Genomic DNA, 27553 nt, shown 5'->3' on the forward strand with positions numbered 1-27553 from the left:
TATGCAGCTGCTGGAGTGTTTTTGCTTCCAAAGCATTCATCACCATAACAAGTGCGACTTCAGAGTTTTATTTTAATAACGGAATATTTCACTTGTAAAAGACGAAGCAATATATACACAGAAAAAAAGACATAAGTCAAATAACTTGCATTTTCTGGAAATTTAAATTAAATATATTAGCTCTAGAAAAGGGGATTACAGTTACGGTGTAATTATAATTCCAATAAAAGCAAAGCAAACATTACAATCATCAGTGTCTGCATAAAGGTAAAAACAACATTGCACCCAGGGCCTGTCTTCAGTGAGAACGCCTCCACGTCAATTTTGTAAGTCCAGCTTGTAAGTGTGAGGCAAGGATGTCCTATCAAATGACTCCAGTTCACTTAACTTCTGATCCAGTAAAAATGTGACTTCGCAGGTAACTCTTAAAAGGCCAAAAACAGCATGAAGCAAACAAAGCATTCTGGTCAAAATAAATTAAATCATCAAGCATGTAACTCACAGATTGTTTTTTTTTGGTAAACCATTATTTTAGTTCACTGCTGCACTTTGAAGACAATCAAACTGGATCTTGCTGTTGGCCAGCCAGAACATTTCAAATCATTGATCTAGTAAGCGACACCTGGTAGTACGAGTGTAATCCTGTGTATGCCAACATGTCCTTCTGCTTAGCAATGGGACGAACTAAGATTCTTTAAAGTCAGCATCGTCTGACATGAGGGCGGTCGGAACTTGAAAAGGAAAGTCGGGTCAGAATTTGTAAGGTTGAGGGTTTAGAAACTTAGTAAGGAGCTTAGGAGCAAACCGTGATTAACACCTTGCTGGGCTAGCAGCACACATGTCTCGTCATTGTAACTTGATGAGGGAAGAATTGCAGGCGGCACAAACAAACACCGTCTCTCTCTGGGCCTCTGGAGCTGAGGAAGCAAAACAATAAGAAAAATGTTAAAGGGGATCTTTGATGATTTTAATGCACATTTTTAAAAAATTGTTGCGGTCTAGATATGTATTAAATGTGCTTTCTTGTAAATGTTGCTTCACAGATTACTTTTATTTTTTGAGTCTGTCTGCAATGTTAGATTCCAGAGGCGTTCCCAAATTGCAAATGAAACCACACCCCACACTTTCCAAAAGTATCATAGGTAATCTTTTTAAAATGTTCAGTTTCAATATAGACCTTGATGTCATCACCGCAATTCTTTTCCAGACATGTTCTAATATAAACTCCATAAACATAATATAGAGTCACCCGGTCACAACAGTAGGTAAACCTGCACACTCGCCAATGGATTCAATCTGCATTTGAAAAAAGCTGCTTTTACCAGCATTGTACGCCACTGCATGTCACACGTCGATGTTATGCACATGCCAACATGCGCGATATACTACTTTTATACATATGGGTACATTTTAAAAAGTAGTATTATATTTGAGGGGCTTCACGGTGGCAGAGGGGTTAGTGCGTCTGCCTCACAATACGAAGTTCCTGCAGTCCTGGGTTCAAATCCAGGCTCGGGATCTTTCTGTGTGGAGTTTGCATGTTCTCCCCGTGACTGCGTGGGTTCCCTCCGGGTACTCCGGCTTCCTCCCACTTCCAAAGACATGCACCTGGGGATAGGTTGATTGGCAACACTAAATTGGCCCTAGTGTGTGAATGTGAGTGTGAATGTTGTCTGTCTATCTGTGTTGGCCCTGCGATGAGGTGGCGACTTGTCCAGGGTGTACCCCGCCTTCCGCCCGATTGTAGCTGAGATAGGCGCCAGCGCCCCCCGCGACCCCGAAAGGGAATAAGCGGTAGAAAATGGATGGATGGATATTATATTTGAGATGAAACCGTGATAGAAGTGTCTTTTTAACGGCCATTTGCTCTTCATTACACCCGACTGCTCACCCCTGCGCTGTGCATCAAACTTTTAAAAAAGTATGGCACGCACAGTGCCGACTTCTCAAGTCCAGACTATAATATGCTTTGGTCAGCGATTGCATTTGGCTTTTGGTGAGTGACTACAGCTTTATTTACACATACACCAATATGCTTGATAACATATAGCTCTCCTTTTAGCGACTTCATCATTAATCTCATCTGTTTATGTTGTTCACTTCTGTTACCCACTTAGCACAAACGCTAACGATAGCTCCTCTCTGCTGCTTGCTCGGTGTATCAAATATTGAACTACAACTCCGTTTTAAAAAGTGCCTTTACCCATATTCTATGCCGACTGAGCTACTGTAGTATAGTGACTGGGTGGCTGAAAAGTAGTTTTAGCAGAACAGCCAGCGGCTTTCACCGCACTGAGCACCATCTATCCCGTGGACAAGAGTGAGGTTATAAACCTAAAATTCCGAAACAAACGTGTTGCCATAGTAACAGCCAACCAGCCTCCGCTTGGGATGGTTTCCTGCTGGCTCCGCTGTGAACGGGACTCTCGCTGCTGAGTTGGATCCGCTTTGGACTGGACTCTCGCGACTGTGTTGGATCCATTATGGATTGATCTTTCACAGTAGCATGTTCTCATAGTCATTATTGTCACCGATGTCCCACTGGGTGTGAGTTTTCCTTGCCCTTATGTGGGCCTACCGAGGATGTCGTAGTGGTTTGTGCAGCCCTTTGAGACACTAGTGATTTAGGGCTATATAAGTAAACATTGATTGATTGATGATTGATACTTTTTAAAGAATAAACAATACATTTCATTACTACTTACAACAAAAATAATCTGAGTGCTCTCAACACTGGTTTCCTAGCCATGAGGCAATCTTAAGCACTTTGAACGTTTTTTTTCAAATGTACATGGGATACCGGTGTTCAAATTAAAAATACTGCAGTATCAGTTTTGGTCCATATCGTCCAGCTCTAGCTGATATGTTTACTTAACGTCCTCCTCTGGCTGACAAGTTTACTGAATGTCTAAATAAATAGGTCCAACTTGCTGTAACTTTTATGGACAGAATTTCTAGGCGCAGTCAAGGCGTTGAAGGGTCCCGGTTTGGTGGCCACGGGATTAGGTCTCTGCTTTTTGCAGATGATGTGGTCCTGATGGCTTCATCTGACCGGGATCTTCAGCTCTCACTGGATCGGTTCGCAGCCGAGTGTGAAGCGACCGGAATGAGAATCAGCACCTCCAAGTCCGAGTCCATGGTTCTCGCCCGGAAAAGGGTGGAGTGCCATCTCCGGGTTGGGGAGGAGACCCTGCCCCAAGTGGAGGAGTTCAAGTACCTAGGAGTCTTGTTCACGAGTGAGGGAAGAGTGGATCGTGAGATCGACAGGCGGATCGGTGCGGCGTCTTCAGTAATGCGGACGTTGTATCGATCCGTTGTGGTGAAGAAGGAGCTGAGCCGGAAGGCAAAGCTCTCAATTTACCGGTCGATCTACGTTCCCATCCTCACCTATGGTCATGAGCTTTGGGTCATGACCGAAAGGATAAGATCACGGGTACAAGCGGCCCAAATGAGTTTCCTCCGCCGTGCGGCGGGGCTCTCCCTTACAGATAGGGTGAGAAGCTCTGCCATCCGGGAGGAACTCAAAGTAAAGCCGCTGCTCCTTCATAGCATAGCTCGGTTGGTAGAGTGGCCGTGCCGGCAACTTGAGGGTTGCAGGTTCGATTCCCGCTTGTGCCATCCTAGTTACTGCCGTTGTGTCCTTGGGCAAGACACTTTACCCACCTGCACCCAGTGCCACCCACACTGCTTTAAATGTAACTTAGATATTGGGTGTCACTATGTAAAGCGCTTTGAGTCACTTGAGAAAAGCGCTATATAAATATAATTCACTTCACTTCACTTCACATCGAGAGGAGCCAGATGAGGTGGTTCGGGCATCTGGTCAGGATGCCACCCGAACGCCTCCCTAGGGAGGTGTTTAGGGCACGTCCAGCTGGTAGGAGGCCACGGGGAAGACCCAGGACACGTTGGGAAGACTATGTCTCCCGGCTGGCCTGGGAACGCCTCGGGATCCCCCGGGAAGAGCTAGACGAAGTGGCTGGAGATAGGGAAGTCTGGGCTTCCCTGCTTAGGCTGCTGCCCCCGCGACCCGACCTCGGATAAGCGGAAGATGATGGATGGATGGATGGAACTTGCTGTAACATCACAACAAGAAAGACTGCAAAAGCCCACGAACAAAGGCATCCAAAACTGAGTTCAAGCTCACACCAAAACCCATGACTCTTATGATTTATCGTCTTGGCATTGATGTAACATGATGTGAGAAAAGACCAAATGTGTCCCTTTTAACTTTCTATAATCAGGATAACCTGCTGCCGTGAGCATTAAATGTAGTGGAACTTTAAGGAGTATACAATTAGATTAAACAGTGAAGTACTTCTTTTTACACGTGTATGACAGTGAAAAATGTTCATCACAAATCATCAATTTGACTCACTTTCAGAAAGCCTTCCTTCTCTCTTCTGAATTTTTTTTGTTAAAAACTTGTCACAAACTTTTTATACTTATAGAACTGTTAAGAATGTTGAAAGTTTACTTCAAATGTTCAAAGGCTGCCTGAATATTCTCATTCATTCAGGCACTTGTACCTTAAGGGCATTTAATCGATTGCAACCGGACTTTTGTTGTCTTTGAAAACAACCTGACCAGTCAAAGTTGCGATCGATGTAATGCCCTGCAACCTCCCTGTACGGTAACGACAATTGGCAGGAAAAATTGCTTCAAATTAAAATAATACTAATAAATTATATGTCAACAAGTGTCCTTTAAAATTCTATGGTTTTAGACTTTTTTTTTTTGGCATACCTGTGGCCCCCATGGAAGATCTCAGCACCTTGAAAGAACAGCATCGCGAACAAAAGCTGTTGCCGCAGTTACTGCAGTTCTTCTACAACAGCGAAAGAACCCGATGTGTTGAGGCAAAAATGGAAAAAACAATGGCTGGATATTACAATTCGTCGAAGTCTCACCCTTTTCTTCAGCACTGAGAAGACAGCATTGCAGCTTGAACAGTTGCCTTTGTGGTGGAGAAAGAGGAGCCAGTTATAAGATCTAATATTGGCATCTGCGACTTTAAAACTTATAATTCCAGTCACAGCAGCCTGACCTGCACTAGTGGTGGGGTAGCGCTTGCGCAGTTTCTCTGTCAACTTGGACACTTTGCTGCGAATCGGTTCGTTACGACTTAGGAGACCATTTTCAGAGACTGTGTCAAATTCAGGAGCTCCTAGAGGACCATCGTCGTCCTCCTAAAAAAGGGAGGAAGAGAGAAAGAAACAAAGCATCATACAATTATTACAAGGGAGACTTTATAGAATAGAAACTAATTTTCAAGACCTTGATTTTAGAATTTCTCCAGACTTGTAGAATTTACAATCTAATAGTTTTTGCACTGTGTATCCATACAATTTCTGTATTGCTTGTCCTCATTAGTCAAGAATAAACTGAAATCTATCCAAGCTGACTGGGTGAGAGGCCGGCAGCCAATCACAGGACAGATTGTAGACAAACAATTATTCACATTCATAGACAATTTCTAGTCTCCAATCAAACTAACATGCATAGTTTTGGAATATGGGAGGAAATTTGAGTACATGTAGAAAACCCACACATGCACGAGGAGAACATGCAAACTCCACAGAGAGAAATATTTGAACCATTAATCCCGTGTGAGGCCAACATGCGACCCAATATTTGTCGGTAAAAGTTAAGGCAATACCTGTTCTTTACTGTTATTGATTTTTAAACCTCTCCAAGGTTTCTCATAGTCATTCACATCGACGTCCCACTGGGGGTGAGTTTTTCCTTGCCTTTAAGCGGGCTCTGTACCGCGGATTTCGTTGTGGCTTGTGCAGCCCTTTGAGACACTTGTGATTTGGGGCTATATAAATATCAATCAATCAATCAATGTTTACTTATATAGCCCTAAATCACTAGTGTCTCAAAGGGCTGCACAAACCACTACGACATCCTCGGGCAAGGAAAACTCACACCCAGTGGGAAATCGGTGACAATAATGACTATGAGAATGTGATACTGTGATACTGATGATACTGATGACTATGAGAACATATGAGAACATGATACTGTGAAAGATCAATCCACAATGGATCCAACACAGCCGCGAGAGTCCAGTCCAAAGCGGATCCAACACAGCAGCGAGAGTCCCGTTCACAGCGGAGCCAGCAGGAAACCATCCCAAGCGGAGGCTGATCAGCAGCGCAGAGATGTCCCCAGCCGATACACAGGCGAGCAGTACATGGCCACCGGATCGGACCGGACTCCCTCCACAAAGGAGAGTGGGACATAGAAGAAAAAGAAAAGAAACGGCAGATCAACTGGTCTAAAAAGGGAGTCTATTTAAAGGCTAGAGTATACAAATGAGTTTTAAGGTGAGACTTAAATGCTTCTACTGAGGTAGCATCTCGAACTGTTACCGGGAGGGCATTCCAGAGTACTGGAGCCCGAAATGAAAAAGCTCTACAGCCCGTAGAACATTGATTGATTGAAACTCTTATGATAGTTAAAATGTAAAGTAAAAAAATGTTTGCACAGTTAAAAAAAGATTGTGACCAGCTTTAGCCTGCAATTAATTAATTCAATTTACATCATTTTTTACAGGGCGGATTTGTTCTAAAGTACACATTTGCAGCTGACCCAAATGGACTGTGATGGGTCTTATAGCACAGCTATTCAATTAGGGGACCGGGAATGACACCATTCCGTTCATTTCAAAACTTGGGACTGACTAAAATTTTTGTAGAAAATTCCCCAAATGTGTTTCATAATTTATGTAACTAAGGTATTGCTATATAGCTTGTTTACTTCAGATGCAGTCAGTAGTCATTTGTTCAACTTCTTTAGTTATACTAGTGGTGTTCCTCAAGGTTCCATTTCAGGCCATCTCTTTTTCATCATTTGGGCTATTCAATTAGTGGCCCTCAAGTTCAATTCCAAAAACTTGTCAGAATTTTGCAGCAGATTCTTTAAAATCACTAGAGTGCTGTCATAGAGATGATCTTTGACTTATTTCTTTGTGGAAGTTTCTTAAAACAGTAGAGCACTCATATAACTTAAAAAATAAAGACCAAAATCAAATGTCCACTGTAGAGGACGTTAGTTGTCCGGAATATACAAAGTATGACTAATAGCGATGGCCGATGTCTGGCTCCCTAGTTCTTAATTTTCTGGAAACGTGCCTCCCCAAAAAATATTAAATTACCTCTGCCCTAGAGGTTCCACTGTAGATGTTTAGCCAAAAAAAACGAGCATAAAGAAATAAACATAAAAAAGAAGCAAATGGCAGTCACACATAAGCAAAAACTTATGGTGAGTTAAAAGAATCAACCCCATATTCGATTTCACTAAAATGCTTTTAAATGAGAAAGGCTCTGCGATGAGGTGGCTTTTGTCCAGAGTGTACCCCACGTACCGCCCGAATGCAGCTAAGATAGGCTCCAGCAGCCCTCCGCGACCGCAAAAGGGACAAGCGGTAGAAAATGGATGGATGGATGGATGGATGAAAAAGGATAACAAATTATATCTAAGACCGAGGATCAAACTCCCCATGCAGAAAAAATAAATATACAGTTGCAATTGAAATTATTAAACCTCAATTGTATATGACTGAAATTCTTTATGTTTACAAACTAGCGGTAGTTTGTGACAAGAAAACAAAAGAAGCTCAACACATCTAATATTGCAGACCTCTTTACTTACAACCATGGTAGAGTAATTTCAAGTGCACACAACATTACACATTACCGTTGGCAGATTAAAGGATGAATGGGAGGTACTGAAAAATCCACTTACCACTAACACCAAAGGGGAACTTAGTGGAATGCAGGATAACAGAACACAATTTAAACCACAACCACCCAAGTTACTACCAAAGAACATGCTTCTAAACCAGGGGTGCCCATTACGTCGATCGCGAGCTACCAGTCGACCGCGGGGGGTGTGTCAGTCGATCTCCAGCCAGGCTTTTAAAAAAAATTGACCTAAAAATGAGTGATCATCAATCTTCACCAAGACGTCACTTAAATGACATTCACGGTACCGGAGGGTCTTGTGAGATGACGCTGGCTGCTGCAAGATCATTATTATGAAAATATGACCGAGAGGAAGGCGAGAAACACTTTTTATTTCAACAGACTCTCGCGCCGTCCCTTCCGTCAAAACTCTAAAGGCCGACTGCACATTTCCTATCTTCACAATAAAAGCCCTGCTTCATGCTGCCTGCGCTAACTAAATACAGAGTCTCGGAAAACTGGCGTGCACAAGCGATCCCTCAGAAAGCTGGCGTGCACATCACTTGTGCACGCCAGCTTTCCGAGACTCCTATTTTGTTAGCGCAGGCAGCATGAAGCAGGGCTTTTATTGTGAAGATAGGAAATGTGCAGTCAGCCTTTAGAGTTTTGACGGAAGGGACGGCGCGAAAGTCTGTTGAAATAAAAAGTGTTTCTCGCCTTCCTCTCTGTCATTTTTTCATAATAATGAACTGGCAGCAGCCAGCGTCATCTCACAAGACCCTCGGGTGCCGTGAATGTCAATCAAGCAAGCTACGGAATTTGCCGCCAATGTTTTTCTTGTAAAGTGTATGGAAGCTGGATGAATTAGATGCCAAAAACCAACCACTTTCATGTGGTATTGTACAGAAAGGACAATTTTTTTTCTCCTCCATTTGAAAATGTGGGCGTTATCATCATTACTGTCTGATTCCAATCAATGCAAGTCATCAGAATCAGGTAATACACCAACTTATATTCTTGTCTTTGTGAAAGAAAGACATCTATATGTGTTACACATGCTTGTATTATCATTAAACACATTTAACTTGTTTACAAAAATGTCTCTTTCATAAATAAATAAATATAAATGATATATATAAATGAGGTAGATCCCCTCGAGTTGGTCAATTGAAAAGTAGCTCGCCTGCAGAAAAAGTGTGGGCACCCCTGGTCTAAACGAAGGTCAGCTCACACAACATAGTGTGACAAGAAGATTAGAAAAGCCAAGATTACTAAGCAGTGGGGGCAGCACTCACCTGCAAATGAATTGAACTTTCCTGATTTCAGAGGAAAGCAGGAGAAAAACATGAATGACATCATCAATATGTTTTCCGCCCATAGATTTTGTGTTTGTGATGGAAAATTATTACTTATTATGTTGGTGGTGTTATATTAGCTATGCTACTAATGTGCATTTCAACCTGATACTGTGATAGCTAACCAATTACAGTGTACTGTATGTATATAATTATGTTTCCATAATTCCATTACAAATGGTATTGCAAGGTATGCCCACTTCCTATAACATAAAGTTTAAAATCATGATTGAAAAATATAATACCTCAATTGCATCTTTAAATTCATCATCAGGCTCAGCCTCTTCTGCCTCCTCTACACTGCCAGGTGACATGTCCTACAAACGACACATTAATTCATTAATGACAGAACCCGGTACTGTAAATCAGGGGTGTCCAAAGTGCAGCCCAGGGGGATATTTTCGCTTTTATTGCTCATCGACATACTTAAAAAATGTCATTATTTGATTATTAGTGGATAGTATATGTTTAATAGTGCTGTCATTTTTTATCAGATTAATTACATGATTAATTTAGATGTTAATGGTATTTATTGTTGCATGAAAACAAACATTCAAGAAAGAAGGTAAAAAAAAAATGATATACATATATATTTATATGCACGTAACGTGTTTATTAAATGGCTCCTTCCTGCAGAGTGTGTACAATACTTTACGTCGGTTGACTGCTTACTCATATTTTCCATGTAGGAGGACATTGTGCTGTATAGCGCCTTTCATTTTGACCTTTTTGCTTTTGCACCCTGTCACTACCTCATCAACAATACATTTGTGCATGATAATGGTAACACTACTTGGACAAACTGCCCAAAATGCAAATGAGACGTTTCAGAGATTTTGAGGCATTTTGTGCTACAGATTAACGTATTCTTTCGGATTATAAATCACAGTTTTTTTCAAAGTTTGGCCGGGGATGTGATTTATACTCTGGAGCGATTTATGTGTGAAATTCTTAACACATTGCGGCGTATTGTCTACATTTGGAGTTGGTAGAGTCTTTTAGAAACGACGCCGAGGAAGAAGATTTCATCAGATTTATCAAATAGGAGTGACAGATTGTTTGGTAAACGTATAGCAGGTTCTAAATGTTATAGTTATTTGAATGACTCTTACAATGATATGTTACGTTAACATACCAGGTACGTTCTCAGTTGGTTATTTATGCATCATATAAACGTACACTTATTCAGTCTGTTGTTCACTATTTATTTATTTTAAATTGCCTTTCAAATGTCTATTCTTGGTGTTGGATTTTATCAAATGAATTTCCCCCAAAAAATGCGACCTATACTCTAGTGCAGGGGCCACCAACCTTTTTGAAACCAAGAGCTACTTCTTGGGTACTGATTAATGCGAAGGGCTACCAGTTTGATACACACTTCAATAAATTGCCAGAAATAGCCAATTTGCTCAATTTACCTTTTAAAAAAAAAAGGGTATTTCTGTCTGTCATTCCGTCGTACATTTTTTTTCCTTTTACGGAAGGTTTTTTGTAGAGAATAAATGATGAAAAAAAACACTTAATTGAACGGTTTAAAAGAGGAGAAAACATGAAAATAAATGAAAATTACATTTTAAAACATAGTTTATGTTCAATTTCGATTCTTTAAAATTCAAAATTCAACCGAAAGAAAAGAAGAGAAAAACTAGCTTATTCGAATCTTTTTGAAAAAATAAAAAAAAAGAATTTATGGAACACCATTAGTAATTTTTCCTGATTAAGATTAATTTTAGAATGTTGATGACATGTTTTAAATAGGTTAAAATCCAATCTGCACTTTGTTAGAATATAACAATTTGGACAAAGCTATATTTTTAACAAAGACAAATCATTATTTCTTCTAGATTTTCCAGAACAAAAATTTTAAAAGAAATTCAAAAGACTTTGAAATAAGATTTAAATTGGATTCTACAGATTTTCTAGATTTGCCAGAATATTTTTTTTGAATTTTAATCATAATAAGTTTGAAGAAATATTTCACAAATGTTCTTTGTCGAAAAAAACAGAAGCTAAAATGAAGAATTAAATTAAAATGTATTTATTATTATTTACAATAATAAAAAAAAAATACTTGAACATTGATTTAAATTGTCAAGAAAGAAGAGGAAGGAATTTAAAAGGTAAAAAGGTATATGTGTTTAAAAATCCTAAAATAATTTTTAAGGTTGTATTTTTTCTCTTAAATTGTCTTTCTGAAAGTTATAAGAAGCAAAGTAAAAAAATAAATTTATTTATTTAAACAAGTGAAGACCAAGTCTTTAAAATATTTTCTTGGATTTTCAAATTCTATTTGAGTTTTGTCTCTCTCAGAATTAAAAATGTCGAGCAAAGCGAGACCAGCTTGCTAGTAAATAAATACAATTTAAAAAATAGAGGCAGCTCACTGGTAAGTGCTGCTATTTGAGCTATTTTTAGAACAGGCCAGCGGGCGACTCATCTGGTCCTTACGGGCTACCTGGTGACCGTGGGCACTGCGTTGGTGACCCCTGCTCTAGTGCGACTTATATATGTATATTTGTTCTTTTTTATGCATTTTCGGCCGGTGCGATTTATAATCCGAAAAATATGGTAGTTAACTGCATAAAAATGTTTAATCAGATTAATGATTGTGTATGCATTCACATTTTTAGATATTACACTAGAATGCTGTAGCCGTAGCTAACACGTAGTTAAAATGTGGATGTTTTGTTCAGACAGCTTTGCATATTTGTAACCTACGTTAAATTGGTTTTGGTAACTTTTAAATGTACAAAATGTATCAACTACTCCATTCTTCATTTTTTTATCTACAAAAGTTTTGGACACCCCTGCTGTAAAATATACTGCACAGATTTCCACAAAGTCAGACCATCATTATAACTGTTTCCTTAGGATTCACATTCCATAAGATTAGGCAGGAGAATTAGAATTCAACAGAAATAAGCTGGTGCATTAAAATCCATGCATAGACCTGCTTGATGGTACTGCATTTATAAATGAAGCGTATAGATTAGATAAGAAGCTTACGGCTATATTTGATTTTAAAGAACAGTGAAATTAAATGGAGATGCGGGCATTTAATCATCGCAAATAACCAATGATGGCTTAGGACTTTTACACAGTCCTGTACATCATAACAATCTGAGGGTTTCTCACCTCCACACTGGTTGGTGTAGGTGTTCTGTCCGCTATGTTGCTGTGCCCCTGTTCTTCACACACTGCTTTTGAGGTGGAGGCCTGGCCTAAATGGAACATCTTCTTCAGGTCCAACAAAACTGGAAGCCAATAAAAAAACACAGTGACAACTTTTGTTTTGAAAACTATCTAAATCTGTGATGTTGCTACAAGGTTTATAGGGGTGAGCTGACCTTTGTGGAAGTCTCTATTCCACAGGAAGACGGTGCTGTTCAACCCAGCAAGCACCCAGCCCACAGGAGCAAGGTAGAGAAGACACACCACCGTAAATGTTCCTCCATAGAATCTGGAGAGAGAATAATTACATGTTGACTTATACCATAAAAAATCTTGTTTTTTATCATTTTGATGGTGTGGATATGATTGTCCAATATTGGCATAAAAATTAAATATTTAATGACCGTACGGCCCTTTTTTCTGCTGATAACATCGGAAAAAATATTGTCTGGATTTTGGCACACAAGGGATGAACTCATCAAACTGTGCTATGCTCCACACAGTAAAAACCTTGCCAGCTCAAGCCTGGAATAATATGCGATTTGCAATGACTGTTAAACGCTGGTTAAGGCAAGTGGGGAATAAAGGGTCTTCCTTTAATACTTATTATTCAAATTCACACCTCAGGAAGAATCACTTAGTCACACGCAGCGTTTTATGCAGGAAAAAAAAAAGCAACCAAAAATGTATTTTACTTTGTAAAAGGATGTTTGTGTCAAATGGAAATGTAAAGCTTTTCAAATTGCATTGACTATTGATAGTAATTCTTTGTATAACTATTTTGTTGTAACAAATTGTTAAAAAACAAATGTTTAACATTTGAACTGTTTCTATAACATACATTGCAGTAGTTCTCTTAAGTTTTTAAGTGTTATTTGGGAAAAGCTTAAAGTACAATCAAAGTAAAAGCAGCATAATGTGTTCATTCATTACAACAGAGGAGCTGCTGCATATATCCGTATCTGTTGATATCAGTATCATAAATGAAGCGTAAGACCGGTAAGAAGAAATAAGCAAATATCAATAATCTTTATTTTTTGGCTCAACATTTTTAAATAATGCATTTTTGCCATCTTTGGATTGCCTAAAATGTGTGCAGGTATTAGATAGATTAGATTAGATAGTACTTTATTTATTCCGTCAGGAGAGTTCCTTCAGGAAAATTAAAATTTTCAGCACAATCCCATTCAAGTTTAGACAAACATTACAGGGAGACAGAACAGGATCGCTGACGGGTCTGCCGGCTTCCAGCGCCCCTTACAAAAAAGATGAGATAAAGGTAAACAAAGGGGGGGGGGGGGGGGGATTGAAGATTAAAATACAATTTAAAAAATCGGTCTTTGCCTGGGCCCTGGAGAGGAGAGGAGGTGCAGACTGAGGCCAAGGGGAAAAAAAACAAAAAAATAAAAAAACAACTCATATCCATGGTACACATCCCTCTTCCATGTGTGTAAGAGGGAAACATCAAAGAACACAGAGGACATTAAAGACATTAAAACATCAGATACAAGCAGACACTTCTACATACAGCTATGAATAAAAAGTAAAATAAACATATCCACTGTGGTGGATATGTTCCACGCCATCGTCTGCTGGGGTGGAGGGAGGATGGTCAGAGACAGAAGCAGACCCAACAAAGCAACCAAGACAGCCGACTCCACTCTCGACCAGTGTCCAGTCCGCATGGATGAGCGAGGATACGTCCAAGGTGACTGAGGTGTCCGACACCTGCTCACCCAGTCAAGACACCGCAAAGCCTCTCCGTCCCAGCGCTCAGTGCTAGCTCCGCAGCCCTGTCCCCCTCATCCGCATCTCCTCCAGTACATCCAAACATACTCTGGTGTAGCAGACACCCAGCAGCTGGTCTCCAAAGCCAAAAGGCTCCCGGGAGGCAGATCCAGAATTCCACAAAAAAAGCACCACAGAGGTCACGAAAGTGCCACCCCTTGTCACACAGTCCCAAAGGGTCCCGGACCAAAAGGCAAAAAAATATAATAAGACATGAAAACAAGAGGGAAACACAAAAGGATGACACAAGAGCACAGAGTTCCTGCCTACAGCAGCCACTACAGCAGCGCCATCTTGGAAAAAAAATAAAAATATATCATACCGTTCCAAATTGGTGTGCACTGCTGATGATTTAACACAAAATAGTTTTTTTGTGCTTCGCATGTTCATTCTTTAACTTGACTTCTTTACAATAAATGTGTCTCTTGTATTTAATATGTTACTCTTTGTAATTATTTACACAATAATTACATGTAAATGTGGCCATTAGAACATCCATTGTGTGCGTTGCGTGTGTGTGTGTGTGTGTGTGTTCTGACCTTAATGATGTGGTGTGATTGTCCCAATACAGGACCTTGAATAGTTTGTCTGCTGATTGACAGGCCGTAGAAAGCAAGTCATCCAGGTGCTTCAACCTGATGGAGAAATAGAATCATTTGAATTCCTGTTACACATACTTAATTTGTGGTTACACTTACCCCATTTCATTTATTTTATTTCAAACAACAATAATGTCTATCAAGATCATGTCAAGGAAAATACCATTACTAAAAACATAACGTAAAAAAATAAATTAAAACATCCATTCATCCATCCATTTTCTACCGCTTGTCCCATTCGGGGTAGCGGGGGGGCTGCTGAAGCCTATCTCAGCTGCATTCGGGCGTAAGGCGGTGTACACCCTGGACAAGTCGCCACCTCATCGCAGGGCCAACACAGATAGACAGACAACATTCACACTCACATTCACACACTAGGGCCAATTTAGTGTTGCCAATCAACCTATCCCCAGGTGCATGTCTTTGGCGGTGGGAGGAAGCCGGAGTACCTGGAGGGAACCCACACAGTCACGGGGAGAACATGCAAACTCCCAGGACTACTCAGGACCTTCGTATTGTGAGCACATGCACTAACCCCTCTTCCACCGTGCTACCCAAAAAATTAAAACATATACAAATTTAAGTATTTTCCATTTCCAATTCTATATTATATATATTAAAATCCTATAAATATAACATTTTGTATCTTTTTGTACCATTTAGTGCAGTGATTCGCAAACTGTGGTATGTGTACCACTTGTCAGAGTGGTGTATAAAGAGAGTATGGCCAACTAAACAACAGGCGCCATGACTGCCACCAAGGACGTGTGCAGCTGCAACTGCTGTTGTTTTGACATTAGTTTTTCTAACAAAAAACATTATTTTTTTCTTTTTCAGCCCTTGCCCAGGAAAGTCCAATTGAGATTAACAATCTCTTTATCAAGGGAGTTCTTCACAATATATATATATATACACAGTAGTTCTAAACATTCTCCAGCTCATAAACTTACAATAAAACATGCTTTTATTTTGTGAAAGTAACATTTTGTGGCCGTATTTGACGCTCTCTGTGTTTCGTGACCAGCAAGCACTCTAACACGCACCCGACGGCGCATAAAAAAAATACAAAGAACCAAAAAAAAAAACTTCTTACGCTCATTCTGCTGAAATCTTCATTCGCTTTGGATCAACAATCACAGTGAAATTGTGAACTGTGTGTGAAGTATGTCAACTGTGGTGGCTGCCTTAAATGTATTTGTAATCATTGTATGTATCACTCATTATGTATTATTTTAACCGTTCTTTCTTTTTTGTAACATGTTAAGTGAGCAAGTATAATCAATAAGCAATATGTACCTATATTTCTGCACACTAACTCATACATGGTAACACTGGCGAGTAGTAGAGAACATGGAGTGATTTTTGGTCCAGCACATATTTTGCTTCATTCGTTGTGGACATACTTCCTGCCACCTTTTTGTATATTTGTTATGTGATTTCTAGTTAATGTTCTCATCCATTATTACACCCAAAATGGGGTTTCTTTTACTCTTTCAGACGTGTCGGGGTGCTATGTAGTCAGTCACGGAGCTCACTGTACCAACGCGCGCCTCAGGACAACTGAAATCCCACCATCAACCCCAGTGAAACTGCTGAAAATTGGACACGGTGTTGGGGCCAAAACGGAATTGAGTTGCTTTTATCTTGAAAAAGGTCATTATTTGTCCACAACTTCACAGACAGAAACTTTACTGAAACTTTTACTTAGATTTATTCAAGTTTTATGTCCTCTTGGTGCAGCATAGAGCCCGGTACCTCACAAAACTGTGGTTTAGTTTTTTGGGGGGGGTTTTAAGTTAAAAAAAAGTTGCCAAAGAGATCTTCGTTTTGTTCACTTTAAAGGCCTACTGAAATGAGATTTTCTTATTTAAACGGGGATAGCAGGTCCATTCTATGTGTCATACTTGATCATTTCGCGATATAGCCATATTTTTGCTGAAAGGATTTAGTAGAGAACATCGACGATAAAGTTCGCAACTTTTGGTCGCTAATAAAAAAAGCCTTGTCTGTACCGGAAGTAGCAGGCGATGACGTCACCAGTGTGAGCGCTCCTCACATCCTCATATTGTTTACAATGTGAGCCTCCATCATTTAGAAATATTCGGATTTGTGGATGGCGAAATTTAGAGTGAAGGCCTAGAAAAAAAAAAAAAAAAGTTAAAAAAAAAATAATTGAAAAAAAGGCAGGGCAGTGAGAGCGATTCAGATGTTTTCAGACACATTTACTAGGATAATTCTGGGAAATCCCTTATCTGCCTATTGTGTTGCTAGTGTTTTAGTGAGTTAAAGAGTACCTTAAAGTCGGAGGGGTGTGGCCACGGGTGTTTTGACGGCAGAGTCTCTGAAAGAAGTCACGGCAGCAGGAGGACGCTGGCTCCGCTGATCTCCGGTAAGAGGCGACTTATTACCACAATTTTCTCACTGAAAACTGCCGGTCGACATGTAGTTGTGATCCATGTTCGCTTGACCGCTCTGATCCATAGTAAAGCTTCACCTCCGGGAATTTTAAACAAGGAAACACCGTGTGTTTGTGTGGCTAAAGGCTAAAAGCTTCCCACCTCCATCTTTCTACTTTGACTTTTACATCATTAAATGAACAAATTGCAAAAGATTCAGCAACACAGATGTCCAAAATACTGTCTAATTGCGCAATAAAAAGAGACAACTTTTAGCCGTAAGTGGCGCTGAACTAATATGTCCCCTCCAACCAATAACGTCACAAACACGAGTCATCATTGCGTCATCATTCCGCGACGTTTTCAAAAGGAAACTCAACGGGAAATTTTAAATTGTAATTTAGTAAACTAAACCAGCCGTATTGGCATGTGTTGCAATGTTAAAATTTCATCATTGACATATAAACTATCAGACTGTGTTGTCGGTAGTAGCAGGTTTCAGTAGGCCTTTAATTAAAGACTGTATTCCTTTTATAAGTATCTTGAATTACCTTCGGAATATTCTTGTGTAAGTGCTAGAGCACATTCATGTGACATTACTGACCCTTAATGAAGAGTCAGTGTACCCAGTTAGGTTATCTAAAAAAAAATCCTGCCATATGTTCAACTGAGAGTCGAATATGTACAAAATCTAACAAATGAGATTCAACTTTGAACATTTTGAGTAGAAGACGGTCTTAAAAATGCGATTTTCATTTCAATTCTTTTTAGAAACAGAAAAATGCAGTTTTTCTTACAGGTCTTTGACTTCCAGCATGGCCTCCTGTTTACTGAGGTGCACCATCTGCAAGTCTCGGCGGTGCACAGTGTGAAAGCGCTTCCCCCGCAGCTCAGCTTCTGAGGCTCTGCCCCAGCACCTGTCCTGCAGGTAGCCCAGGGCAGCAGGTGCCGTCACTGCCACCAAACACAATGACAACCAGCCCACTGACAGAAGAGAGAAGACGGCAGTAGATTAACCAATAGTCCACTGCTCCAGACTGCTGAAGACTCAACTTACCTTCGTTGATAGTGCAGAAGAAGACATTGAGGAATATACAGACAAGCAGCGAGCAGATGGGCATTTTCCACCTGAAGAACAAAATTTGATCTTACTATCTTGCAAGACCTTAGCATACATCTTAAGACTTTGGTTAAGTAAGAATTGTGTTTTTTGTGTTTGATTCCAACAAAGTAGGGTATCCGTGATGGTAAAAAGCTAAAGTGTGATGATGACAATAGAACCACTACCGTAAAAAGTGTCTTTGCTCTGGCTTCTCAGTACAATAATGTGACAATAAGATGACATCAACTATCAAAGGAGTAAAGTGAAATGTACACTTGTAAGTCAGCTATGTTTAATCTTTATGTGAGATTTAACTCCCAGTATGTTTTTACTATTCCCAACATCAAATTGAGGTTTTAACTCCCTATTTCTCCGAAAGATGCATGTCCTTCATGGAAATGGCGAGTAGCTGTAATAATTAATTAATTCTACACTTGCCCGAGAGTCAAGAAAGCTATAGTTCATGCTGTTAATATAGCTATTTTTAAATAGTTGGTCGGGGCCCCCTAGGGGGTGATGCGGTGCGATGCCAAAACTCTGAAAATCCTGATTTCAGCATCATGCAGCATCATCATGCTTCAAACCTCCCTTCGAAAAGCTGTGCACTACAAAACATGCTCATTGTAGCCATTATTCTGATTTCATTCTAATAAAAACAAAAGTCAGCACAAATGGTTTTATTTATTTTTCTTTTGTTGGTTAAATAATTTCACATATTGTGCTCCTGAGTTAATGTTGCTAATCAATTTGAATATTTTCAGTACCAAATGGTTCAAGTTGGTCCAAAATTGTTTTTAATTTGAATAAGGATTATTTTTTCAGGCAAATTGATGCACAATCTATCTTTTCTGTTACAAACTAAAACAACAATGTTAAATAAGTTATCAAGTTATTATTTGTTGTATGTTCATCAATATTGTTTGATTTTTTGTTTTATTCAATGTTCAATAGGGTTAGAATGTTACGCAGAGGTGTACTTACAACAATTTCATAGACAAATTGTACTATTTATAGTTGTGGGGGTCTGAGAGCGCAAAATGTTTTCTTCTTTCTCGTGGGGCATAACAGAAAATCATTGAGAAGCACTGAGTTAATACAAGTTTTATGATAGACAATATTTTAACCTGAGAAAAAAATTTATTTTTTTTTTAATGGGGAAAAAACAGCTCTAAATTTGTGTTCTGAAATGGATGGCGCTTGGCCTCACTGAAGAAAAAATACACACCCGAGCACAAAGCGAACCAACTCCATTGCATCCATCACTGGTTCTAAAAAAAGTGCTATTCTCTTATAGGACACGACCATGTTAAGGAGGTCAAAGTTTTGTGTAGATCTTGGGCTTCCCAGTTCGGAAGCATCTGGAGACCCAAGAGTCTCCTTGGATATTGTGTGGACCAGCCCCCCCCTTTCCCCTACTCCATGGGAGGCGTCCTGTGATGCCGCCGTAACGTGCATTATCATTCCTGTACGAAAAGAAGAAACAAGAGTGTAAGCAGACAATTAAAGTGTTATTTTCACTTCTGACTGGCTACTTAACAGCTTAATAAAAATGCTACAAAACCTGCTTTATTGTCATCATGGGAAGTTCGGCTCTTTTAAGGGAGCCAGTTCTTTAGGCTCGCCTTCCCAGACTTTGTCAGTAATTAGATGTATTAACTAGCTATGTGTCATATTCATTTTTCATGTAGAAATTGAATTTTATCAACATTTTCATTATTTTTTTGGCTTTGTTTATATGCTTGACATGGAGAAAATTGATAGGGGAAAAAAAGGCTACTTTGTTGGTCTGCAAGCATCAAATGACAAAAGCCACAACAAATAAACACCACAACTCAATAACATTAAGCCAAACCACGATTTTAAGCCACAAAATAAGTGACAAAAGGTTGTAAACAGTCTAATGAACATAGTACAGTAGTATTATTGAAAAAGTTATTTAGGACTGAAAAAGTGATCACAATTCACAAACTTTTCCAACTTCGTTCATTATACCGTTTTCCGCCTCAGGAATTCAGTCCAGCGGCGAAAACTTGTCCGCTGTCATTTCCGTTGCTGTGTTGTGGCGTTTGCGTTTTTTTAAGTTTTCTTGGTCAATGTAGCTGTTTATTAAAATGAGAGTAGTAACAGGTCAAACCACTGCACATTTAACCTGGAAAGATTTGGTTGCACTTAATTTGTCAGGTAAACCTACTGTTAATTCAACCTGAAGAGATGTTGGTTGCACGTGATTTCTTATATTAATATTGTATTATTTTTATGTTGGAAAAACGACAGCAAAGGTAGCAGGTAAGTCCATCCATCCATTTCCAACGCTTATTCCCTATGGGGTCGCTGGTGCCTATCAGCTACAATCGGGCGGAAGGCGGGGTACACCCAGGACAAGTTGCTACCTCATCGCAGGGTAGCAGGTAAGTTTACCGGTTAATGTTAATTGGTTAATGTACTTCAATTAAAAATGTCTTGAATGTTGAAAAAAAGACAAAAAAAAGTTTTCCTTTGTATTTCAACTTGAAGTGTTGGTTACACGTTATTCAAATAAATGTGAAGGCATTGGCAAATAATTGTTTGTATCTATAATTTATATCTAATACCCTTACAAGAAACAACAAGAATATAGGAAGCTTCACCTGCAGCGTCCAGTATTCAGTATTTATTCCACAGTCACACTGCTAAAAAAAAAGTTACTGAAATTTTTTCAACTCATTAAATCATTACAGATCTTATTGTTTTGAATAAACTAATATTGGCCTTGAATCATATCAGCAACCTCAAATTATTAATCAATCCTATTGTTACAAGGAATCGTACACCCCAACCCACGTTATCGATGGGAAAATGGCTTTTTAGACTATATGATTTGCCTGAGCGGCGAGGAGACGCCGGGAGTAGCAATCGGTTGAAAATAGATTAGAAAGGACAAATAAAAAAAGAACTTGAGACTTTCCACGGGCCGGATTTTGGACGCTGGCGGGCCGTATTTGGGTCATAGTTTGGGGGCCCCTGATCTAAACTTTAGTGCTGCTGGGTATTTTTTTCTATACTTTCATTGTAATATTTTCAGAATGTGTTTGTTCTGTTTTTGGCAAAAGTATGACAAAGAAAAAAATCTGAAGTTGTCTTTATTTTTTTTATTTTAATGCCATGAATTTAATATTCAGGCCCACGTGTGCACAGATTTCCCTCCATGCGGCCCCTGAGCTAAAATTAGTTGGACACCCCTGATGTACAGTATTACAATATATGTAACAGCTGCAGCCTAAAAAGACAGTATAGAAAGTAGATCCAGCAGTAAATAGACATTATAAACAAAGAAAGGTAGCTAACATAGAAGCGGTCGGACAAATAAAAAAAAACAACTTGAGACTTCCCGCGGACCGGATTTTGCATGCTGTAGTTTTGGGATCCCTGCTCTAGTGTCTCTGTCGCGATCTGCTGCTCATGACACCATGTGACACTAAGCTCAGCAGCCACTTCCCTCTGAAAACTTTGGATTAGATTAGATTAGATAGTACTTTATTTATTCCGTCAGGAACATCTTATTTCAAGCCTGGAAATGTCAAGGTACGGTTGGTCAATTATTAGGACGTTCCTGATCTCAATATATCAAAAATGTGAACAGAAATACAAGCAGGACCACCCCAATTCTGATAGAACCAGAAAATATATTGTTAGATCTATGGATCACACAGCTGTTGTGAATTTTGCTGTTCGAATTCTTGATAGAAAACAGTCAGTTGTGCTTAAAATACTGACACATCAAACAATTGGACATATAAAAGTTTATAAAAGGTTCATTTAAGTTTAATGCTGCATCTAAGGCAGGGGTGTCACAGGTCGCCCAGGGAGGGGGTCCCACATCCGCGCTGCTCTCTAAGGTTTCTCATTGTATCCCATTGGGTTGAGTTTTTCCTTGCCCTGATGTGGGATCTGAGCCGAGGATGTCCTTGTGGCTTGTGCAGTCCTTTGAGACACTCGTGATTTAGGGCTATATAATTAATATTTTATTGATTGATTGACTATTAACTAAATCAGTGATTCTTAACCTTGTTGGAGGTACCGAACCCCACCAGTTTCATATGCGCATTCACTGAACCCTTCTTAAGTCGAAAATAAAAAATAAAACATTTTAAAATTCAAGACAAAGTTATATGTTTTTGGTAACACTTTAGTATGTTGGGGAAAATATTCCAAGTAACAACGACTTAATTTAGAGGTTGTTGGACATTAGGAGAACATATTTTAAGTACCAAAGACTTAATTTAGAGTTTTTTGGTTAGGGTTAGGGTTCAAGCAGTGGTTCTTAACCTTGTTGGAGGTACCAAACCCCACCAGTTTCATATGCACATTCACCGAAACCTTCTTTAGTGGAAAATAAAGTAGGGTTTTTTTCAAATTCAAGACTAAGTTATATGTTTTTGGTAACACTTTAGTATGTTGGGGAACATATTCTAAGCAACAAAGACTTAAATTAGAGTTATTTGGACACGAGGGGAACATATTCTAAGTAATAGAGACTTAATTTAGAGTTATTTGGTTAGGGTCAAGGTTAGAAGGTTAAGAAATTAATTAGTACTTAATGACTAGTTAAGAGCCAATATGTGACTAATTTTCATGTTAATAAGCAACTAATTAATGGTGAATGGGTTCCCTATACTAAAGTGTTACCATGTTTTTTTACTGGTGCACAAAATGAACCGTGCATGAAAGTCACCTTGTTCAATCAACAAAACCAAGACAGTGCATAAACTCACAACAAATTACACACCTACAAATCAATCAGCAGTTGCCGTATCCGTAATATGCCAACAAGGAGAAGTTTGTATTTACACGAAGAGTCGGGTGTGTTTTGACCTCAGCCGAACTCCTGAGGTCGACTCACCGAAACCCCTAGGGTTCGATCAAACCCTGGTTAAGAACCACTGAACTAGATCCACTCGACATCCATTGCACCGGTCGCCCAGGGGGAGGTCACCACATCTGCGGTCCCTTTCAAGTTTTCTCATTGTAGCCCATATGGTTGAGTTTTCTTTCCCTGATGTGGGATCTGAGCAGAGGATGTAGTTGTGGCTTGTGCAGCCCTTTGAGACACTCGTGATTTAGGGCTATATAAAAAAACTTGTATTAATAGATTGATTGATTGACTATTAACTAGATCCACTCGACATCCATTGCACCGGTCGCCCAGGGGTGAGGTTCACACATCTGCGGTTACCTCTTAGGTTTCTCATTATTTCCCATTGGGTTGAGTTTTTCCTTGTCCTGATGTGGTATCTGAGCCGAGGATGTCGTCGTGGCTTGTGCAGCCCTTTGAGACACTCGGATTTAAGGTTATATAAATAAACTTTTATTGATTGATTGATTGACTATTAACTAGATCCACTCGACGTTCATTGCACCGGTCGCCCAGGGGGAGGTCACCACATCTGCGGTCCCCTCCAAGGTTTCTCATTGTAGCCCATTGGGTTGAGTTTTCTTGCCCTGATGTGGGATCTGAGCCGAGGATGTCGATGTGGCTTGTGCAGCCCTTTGAGACACTCGGATTTAGGGCTATATAAATACATTTTTATTGATTGATTAATTGATTGACTATTAAATAGATCCACTCGACGTTCATTGCACCGGTCGCCCAGGGGGGAGGTCCACATATCTGCGGTCCACTCCAATTTTTCTTATTGTAGCCCATCGGGTTGAGTTTTTCCTTGCCCTGATGTGGGATCTGAGCCGAGGATGTCCTTGTGCCTTGTGCAGCCCTTTCAGAAACTTGTGATTTAGGGTTGTATTAGTAAACTTTTGATTGATTGATTGACTATTAACTAGATCCGCTCGACATCCATTGCACCGATCCCCTCCAAGGTTTCTCATTGTAGCCCATTGGGTTGAGTTTTTCCTGACTCTGATGTGGGATCTGAGCCGAGGATGCCATTGTGGCTTGTGCAGCCCTTTGAGACACTCATGATTTAGGGCTATATAAATAAACTTTTATTGATTAATTAAATGATTCACTATTAACTAGATCCACTCGACGTTCATTGCACCGGTCGCCCGGGGGGAGGTCACCGCATCTGCGGTCCCCTCCAAGGTTTCTCATTGTAGCCCATTGGGTTGAGTTTTCTTGCCCTGATGTGGGATCTGAGCCGAGGATGTCGATGTGGCTTGAGCAGCCCTTTGAGACACTCGGATTTAGGGCTATTTCAATCAATCAATCAATGTTTACTTATATAGCCCTAAATCACTAGTATAAATACATTTTTATTGATTGATTAATTGATTGACTATTAAATAGATCCACTCGACGTCCATTGAACCGGTCGCCCAGGGGGGAGGTCCACATATCTGCGGTCCACTCCAATTTTTCTTATTGTAGCCCATCGGGTTGAGTTTTTCCTTGCCCTGATGTGGGATCTGAGCCGAGGATGTCCTTGTGCCTTGTGCAGCCCTTTCAGAAACTTGTGATTTAGGGTTGTATTAGTCAACTTTTATTGATTGATTGATTGACTATTAACTAGATCCACTCGACATCCATTGCACCGGTCACCCAGGGGGGAGGTTCACACAACTGCGGTTACCTCCTAGGTCTCTCATTATTTCCCATTGGGTTGAGTTTTTCCTTGTCCTGATGTGGTATCTGAGCCGAGGATGTCGTTTTGACTTGTGCAGCCCTTTGAGACACTCGGACTTAAGGTTATATAAATAAACTTTTATTGATTGATTGATTGATTGACTATTAACTAGATCTACTCGACGTCCATTGCACAGGTCGCCCAGGGGGAGGTCACCACATCTGCAGTCCCCTCCAAGGTTTCTCATTGTAGCCCATTGGGTTGAGTTTTCTTGCCCTGATGTGGGATCTGATGTCGATGTGGCTTGTGCAGCCCTTTGAGACACTCGGATTTAGGGCTATATAAATAATTTTTTATTGATTGATTAATTGATTGACTATTAAATAGATCCACTCGACGCCCATTGAACCGGTCGCCCAGGGGGGAGGTCCACATATCTGCGGTCCACTCCAATTTTTCTTATTGTAGCCCATCGGGTTGAGTTTTTCCTTGCCCTGATGTGGGATCTGAGCCGAGGATGTTCTTGTGCCTTGTGCAGCCCTTTCAGAAACTTGTGATTTAGGGTTGTATTAGTAAACTTTTGATTGATTGATTGATTGACCATTAACTAGATCCACTCGACATCCATTGCACCGATCCCCTCCAAGGTTTCTCATTGTAGCCCATTGGGTTGAGTTTTTCCTGACTCTGATGTGGGATCTGAGCCAAGGATGCCATTGTGGCTTGTGCAGCCCTTTGAGACACTCATGATTTAGGGCTATATAAATAAACTTTTATTGATTAATTAATTGATTGACTATTAACTAGATCCACTCGACGTTCATTGCACCGGTCGCCCCGGGGGGAGGTCACCACATCTGCGGTCCCCTCCAAGGTTTCTCACTGTAGCCCATTGGGTTGAGTTTTCTTGCCCTGATGTGGGATCTGAGCCGAGGATGTCGATGTGGTTTGTGCAGCCCTTTGAGACACTCGGATTTAGGGCTAAATAAATACATTTTTATTGATTGATTAATTGATTGACTATTAAATAGATCCACTCGACGTCCATTGAACCGGTCGCCCAGGGGGGAGGTCCACATATCTGCGGTCCAGTCCAATTTTTCTTATTGTAGCCCATCGGGTTGAGTTTTTCCTTGCCCTGATGTGGGATCTGAGCCGAGGATGTTCTTGTGCCTTGTGCAGCCCTTTCAGACACTTGTGATTTAGAGTTGCATTAGTAAACTTTTGATTGATTGATTGATTTATTGACTATTAACTAGATCCGCTCGACATCCATTGCACCGATCCCCTCCAAGGTTTCTCATTGTAGCCCATTGGGTTGAGTTTTTCCTGACTCTGATGTGGGATCTGAGCCGAGGATGCCATTGTGGCTTGTGCAGCCCTTTGAGACACTCATGATTTAGGGCTATATAAATAAACTTTCATTGATTAATTAATTGATTGACTATTAACTAGATCCACTCGACGTTCATTGCACCGGTCGCACCGGGGGGAAGTTCCCATATCTGCGGTCCACTCCAAATTTTTATATTGTAGCCCATCGGGTTGAGTTTTTCCTTGCCTTGATGTGGGATCTTAGCCGAGGATGTCGTTGTGGCTTGTGCAGCTCTTTGAGACACTCGGATTTAGGGCTATATCAATCAATCAATCAATGTTTACTTATATAGCCCTAAATCACTAGTATAAATACATTTTTATTGATTGATTAATTGATTGACTATTAACTAGATCCACTCAACGTTCATTGCACCAGTCGCCCCGGGGGGAGGTCACCACATCTGCGGTCCCCTCCAAGGTTTCTCATTGTAGCCCATTGGGTTGAGTTTTTCCTTGCCTTGATGTGGGATCTGAGCCGAGGATGTTCTTGTGGCTTGTGCAGCCCTTTGAGACACTCGGATTTAGGGCTATATAAGCAAACTTGGCTTCACGGTGGCAGAGGGGTTAGTGCGTCTGCCTCACAATACGAAGGTCCTGCAATCCTGGGTTCAAATCCAGGCTCGGGACCTTTCTGTGTGGAGTTTGCATGTTGTCCCCGTGAATGCGTGGGTTCCCTCCGGGTACTCCGGCTTCCTCCCACCTCCAAAGACATGCACCTGGGGATAGGTTGATTGGCAACACTAAATTGGCCCTAGTGTGTGAATGTTGTCTGTCTATCTGTGTTGGCCCTGCGATGAGGTGGCGACTTGTCCAGGGTGTACACCGCCTTCCGCCCGATTGTAGCTGAGATAGGCGCCAGCGCCCCCCGCAACCCCGAAAGGGACTAAGCGGTAGAAAATGGATGGATGGATAAGTAAACTTTGATTGATTAGTTGTTCCACGACCTGTAGTGTTTTAAATTACGTCGTACACAAATACAGTATGTGTATGTTCCCCCGACTTGCAAGAATATTCAAGTTGGATCGATGTGGGACTGAAGAAGCCATGGACTCAATCACCAGTCTAAATCCACGTTAGCCACATAGTCAACACGAAGTGTTTAGCCAAGTAGGATGCGGACAAATCCAAAAGTTGCTCTCAAGACTTCAACATTATGAGTACTATTATTATGATTATTATGAAGGAGTTCAATGTAGTCCACATTCACAGAAGAAGTAAGACAACTTACCGGGGCGACGTTTCCACAAACAGCTAACTTGAGGAGAATGAGCAGCACGAAGCTAAGGCAACACGAATTCATCCTCCTGTAGGAAGGAAATATCCTCCAAATTTGTCGGCAACATGACAGCAGTCTATCCTACTACATTAGCACCGATATGTGCGATTTAAAGCATTTATTAATCACTAAACCATTGAACTGTTAGCACTGTTTTGCTTTCGGGTGGCTACCTCTTCCGGATAGCCGTGCTAGTTATGTCGTGTCCACTTCCTGTTCTTTCAGGCTGAGCAATCGA

At 40.4% G+C, this 27553-nt stretch overlaps 1 protein-coding gene across 2 annotated transcripts; it reads right to left on the bottom strand.

Annotated features, from left to right (window-relative positions):
- Positions 1–52: 52 nt before the first annotated feature.
- zfyve27 (zinc finger, FYVE domain containing 27) lies at positions 53–27553 on the bottom strand. 2 transcript variants are annotated; one of them, XM_061881281.1, is made up of 13 exons: positions 27268–27553; positions 19328–19565; positions 18058–18128; positions 17798–17984; positions 14545–14640; positions 12394–12506; positions 12182–12300; positions 9292–9363; positions 8987–9007; positions 5048–5189; positions 4911–4957; positions 4747–4828; positions 53–917 (listed from the first exon to the last, which is right to left on the bottom strand). In XM_061881281.1, the coding sequence occupies exons 2-13, from the start codon at positions 19561–19563 to the stop codon at positions 847–849; spliced, it is 1257 nt and encodes a 418-aa protein (XP_061737265.1). In that variant the 5' UTR covers positions 19564–19565; positions 27268–27553; the 3' UTR covers positions 53–846. The 2 variants fall into 2 exon arrangements, with proteins under 2 accessions (XP_061737265.1, XP_061737266.1); XM_061881282.1 differs by lacking the exon at positions 8987–9007.

This window comes from Nerophis ophidion, linkage group LG20 (assembly GCF_033978795.1).
Source record: "Nerophis ophidion isolate RoL-2023_Sa linkage group LG20, RoL_Noph_v1.0, whole genome shotgun sequence".
NCBI lineage: Eukaryota > Metazoa > Chordata > Actinopteri > Syngnathiformes > Syngnathidae > Nerophis > Nerophis ophidion.

Excerpts from the sequence above, each read along its gene's own strand:
- zfyve27 (XM_061881281.1), bottom strand. The coding sequence starts at position 19,563 with ATGATAATGCACGTTACGGCGGCATCACAGGACGCCTCCCATGGAGTA. Across the intron at positions 17,985-18,057 it reads CTTCTGCACTATCAACGAAG|TGGGCTGGTTGTCATTGTGT; the intron begins GTAAGTTGAGTC and ends CTCTTCTGTCAG. Across the intron at positions 12,301-12,393 it reads GAATAGAGACTTCCACAAAG|TTTTGTTGGACCTGAAGAAG; the intron begins GTCAGCTCACCC and ends ATTGGCTTCCAG.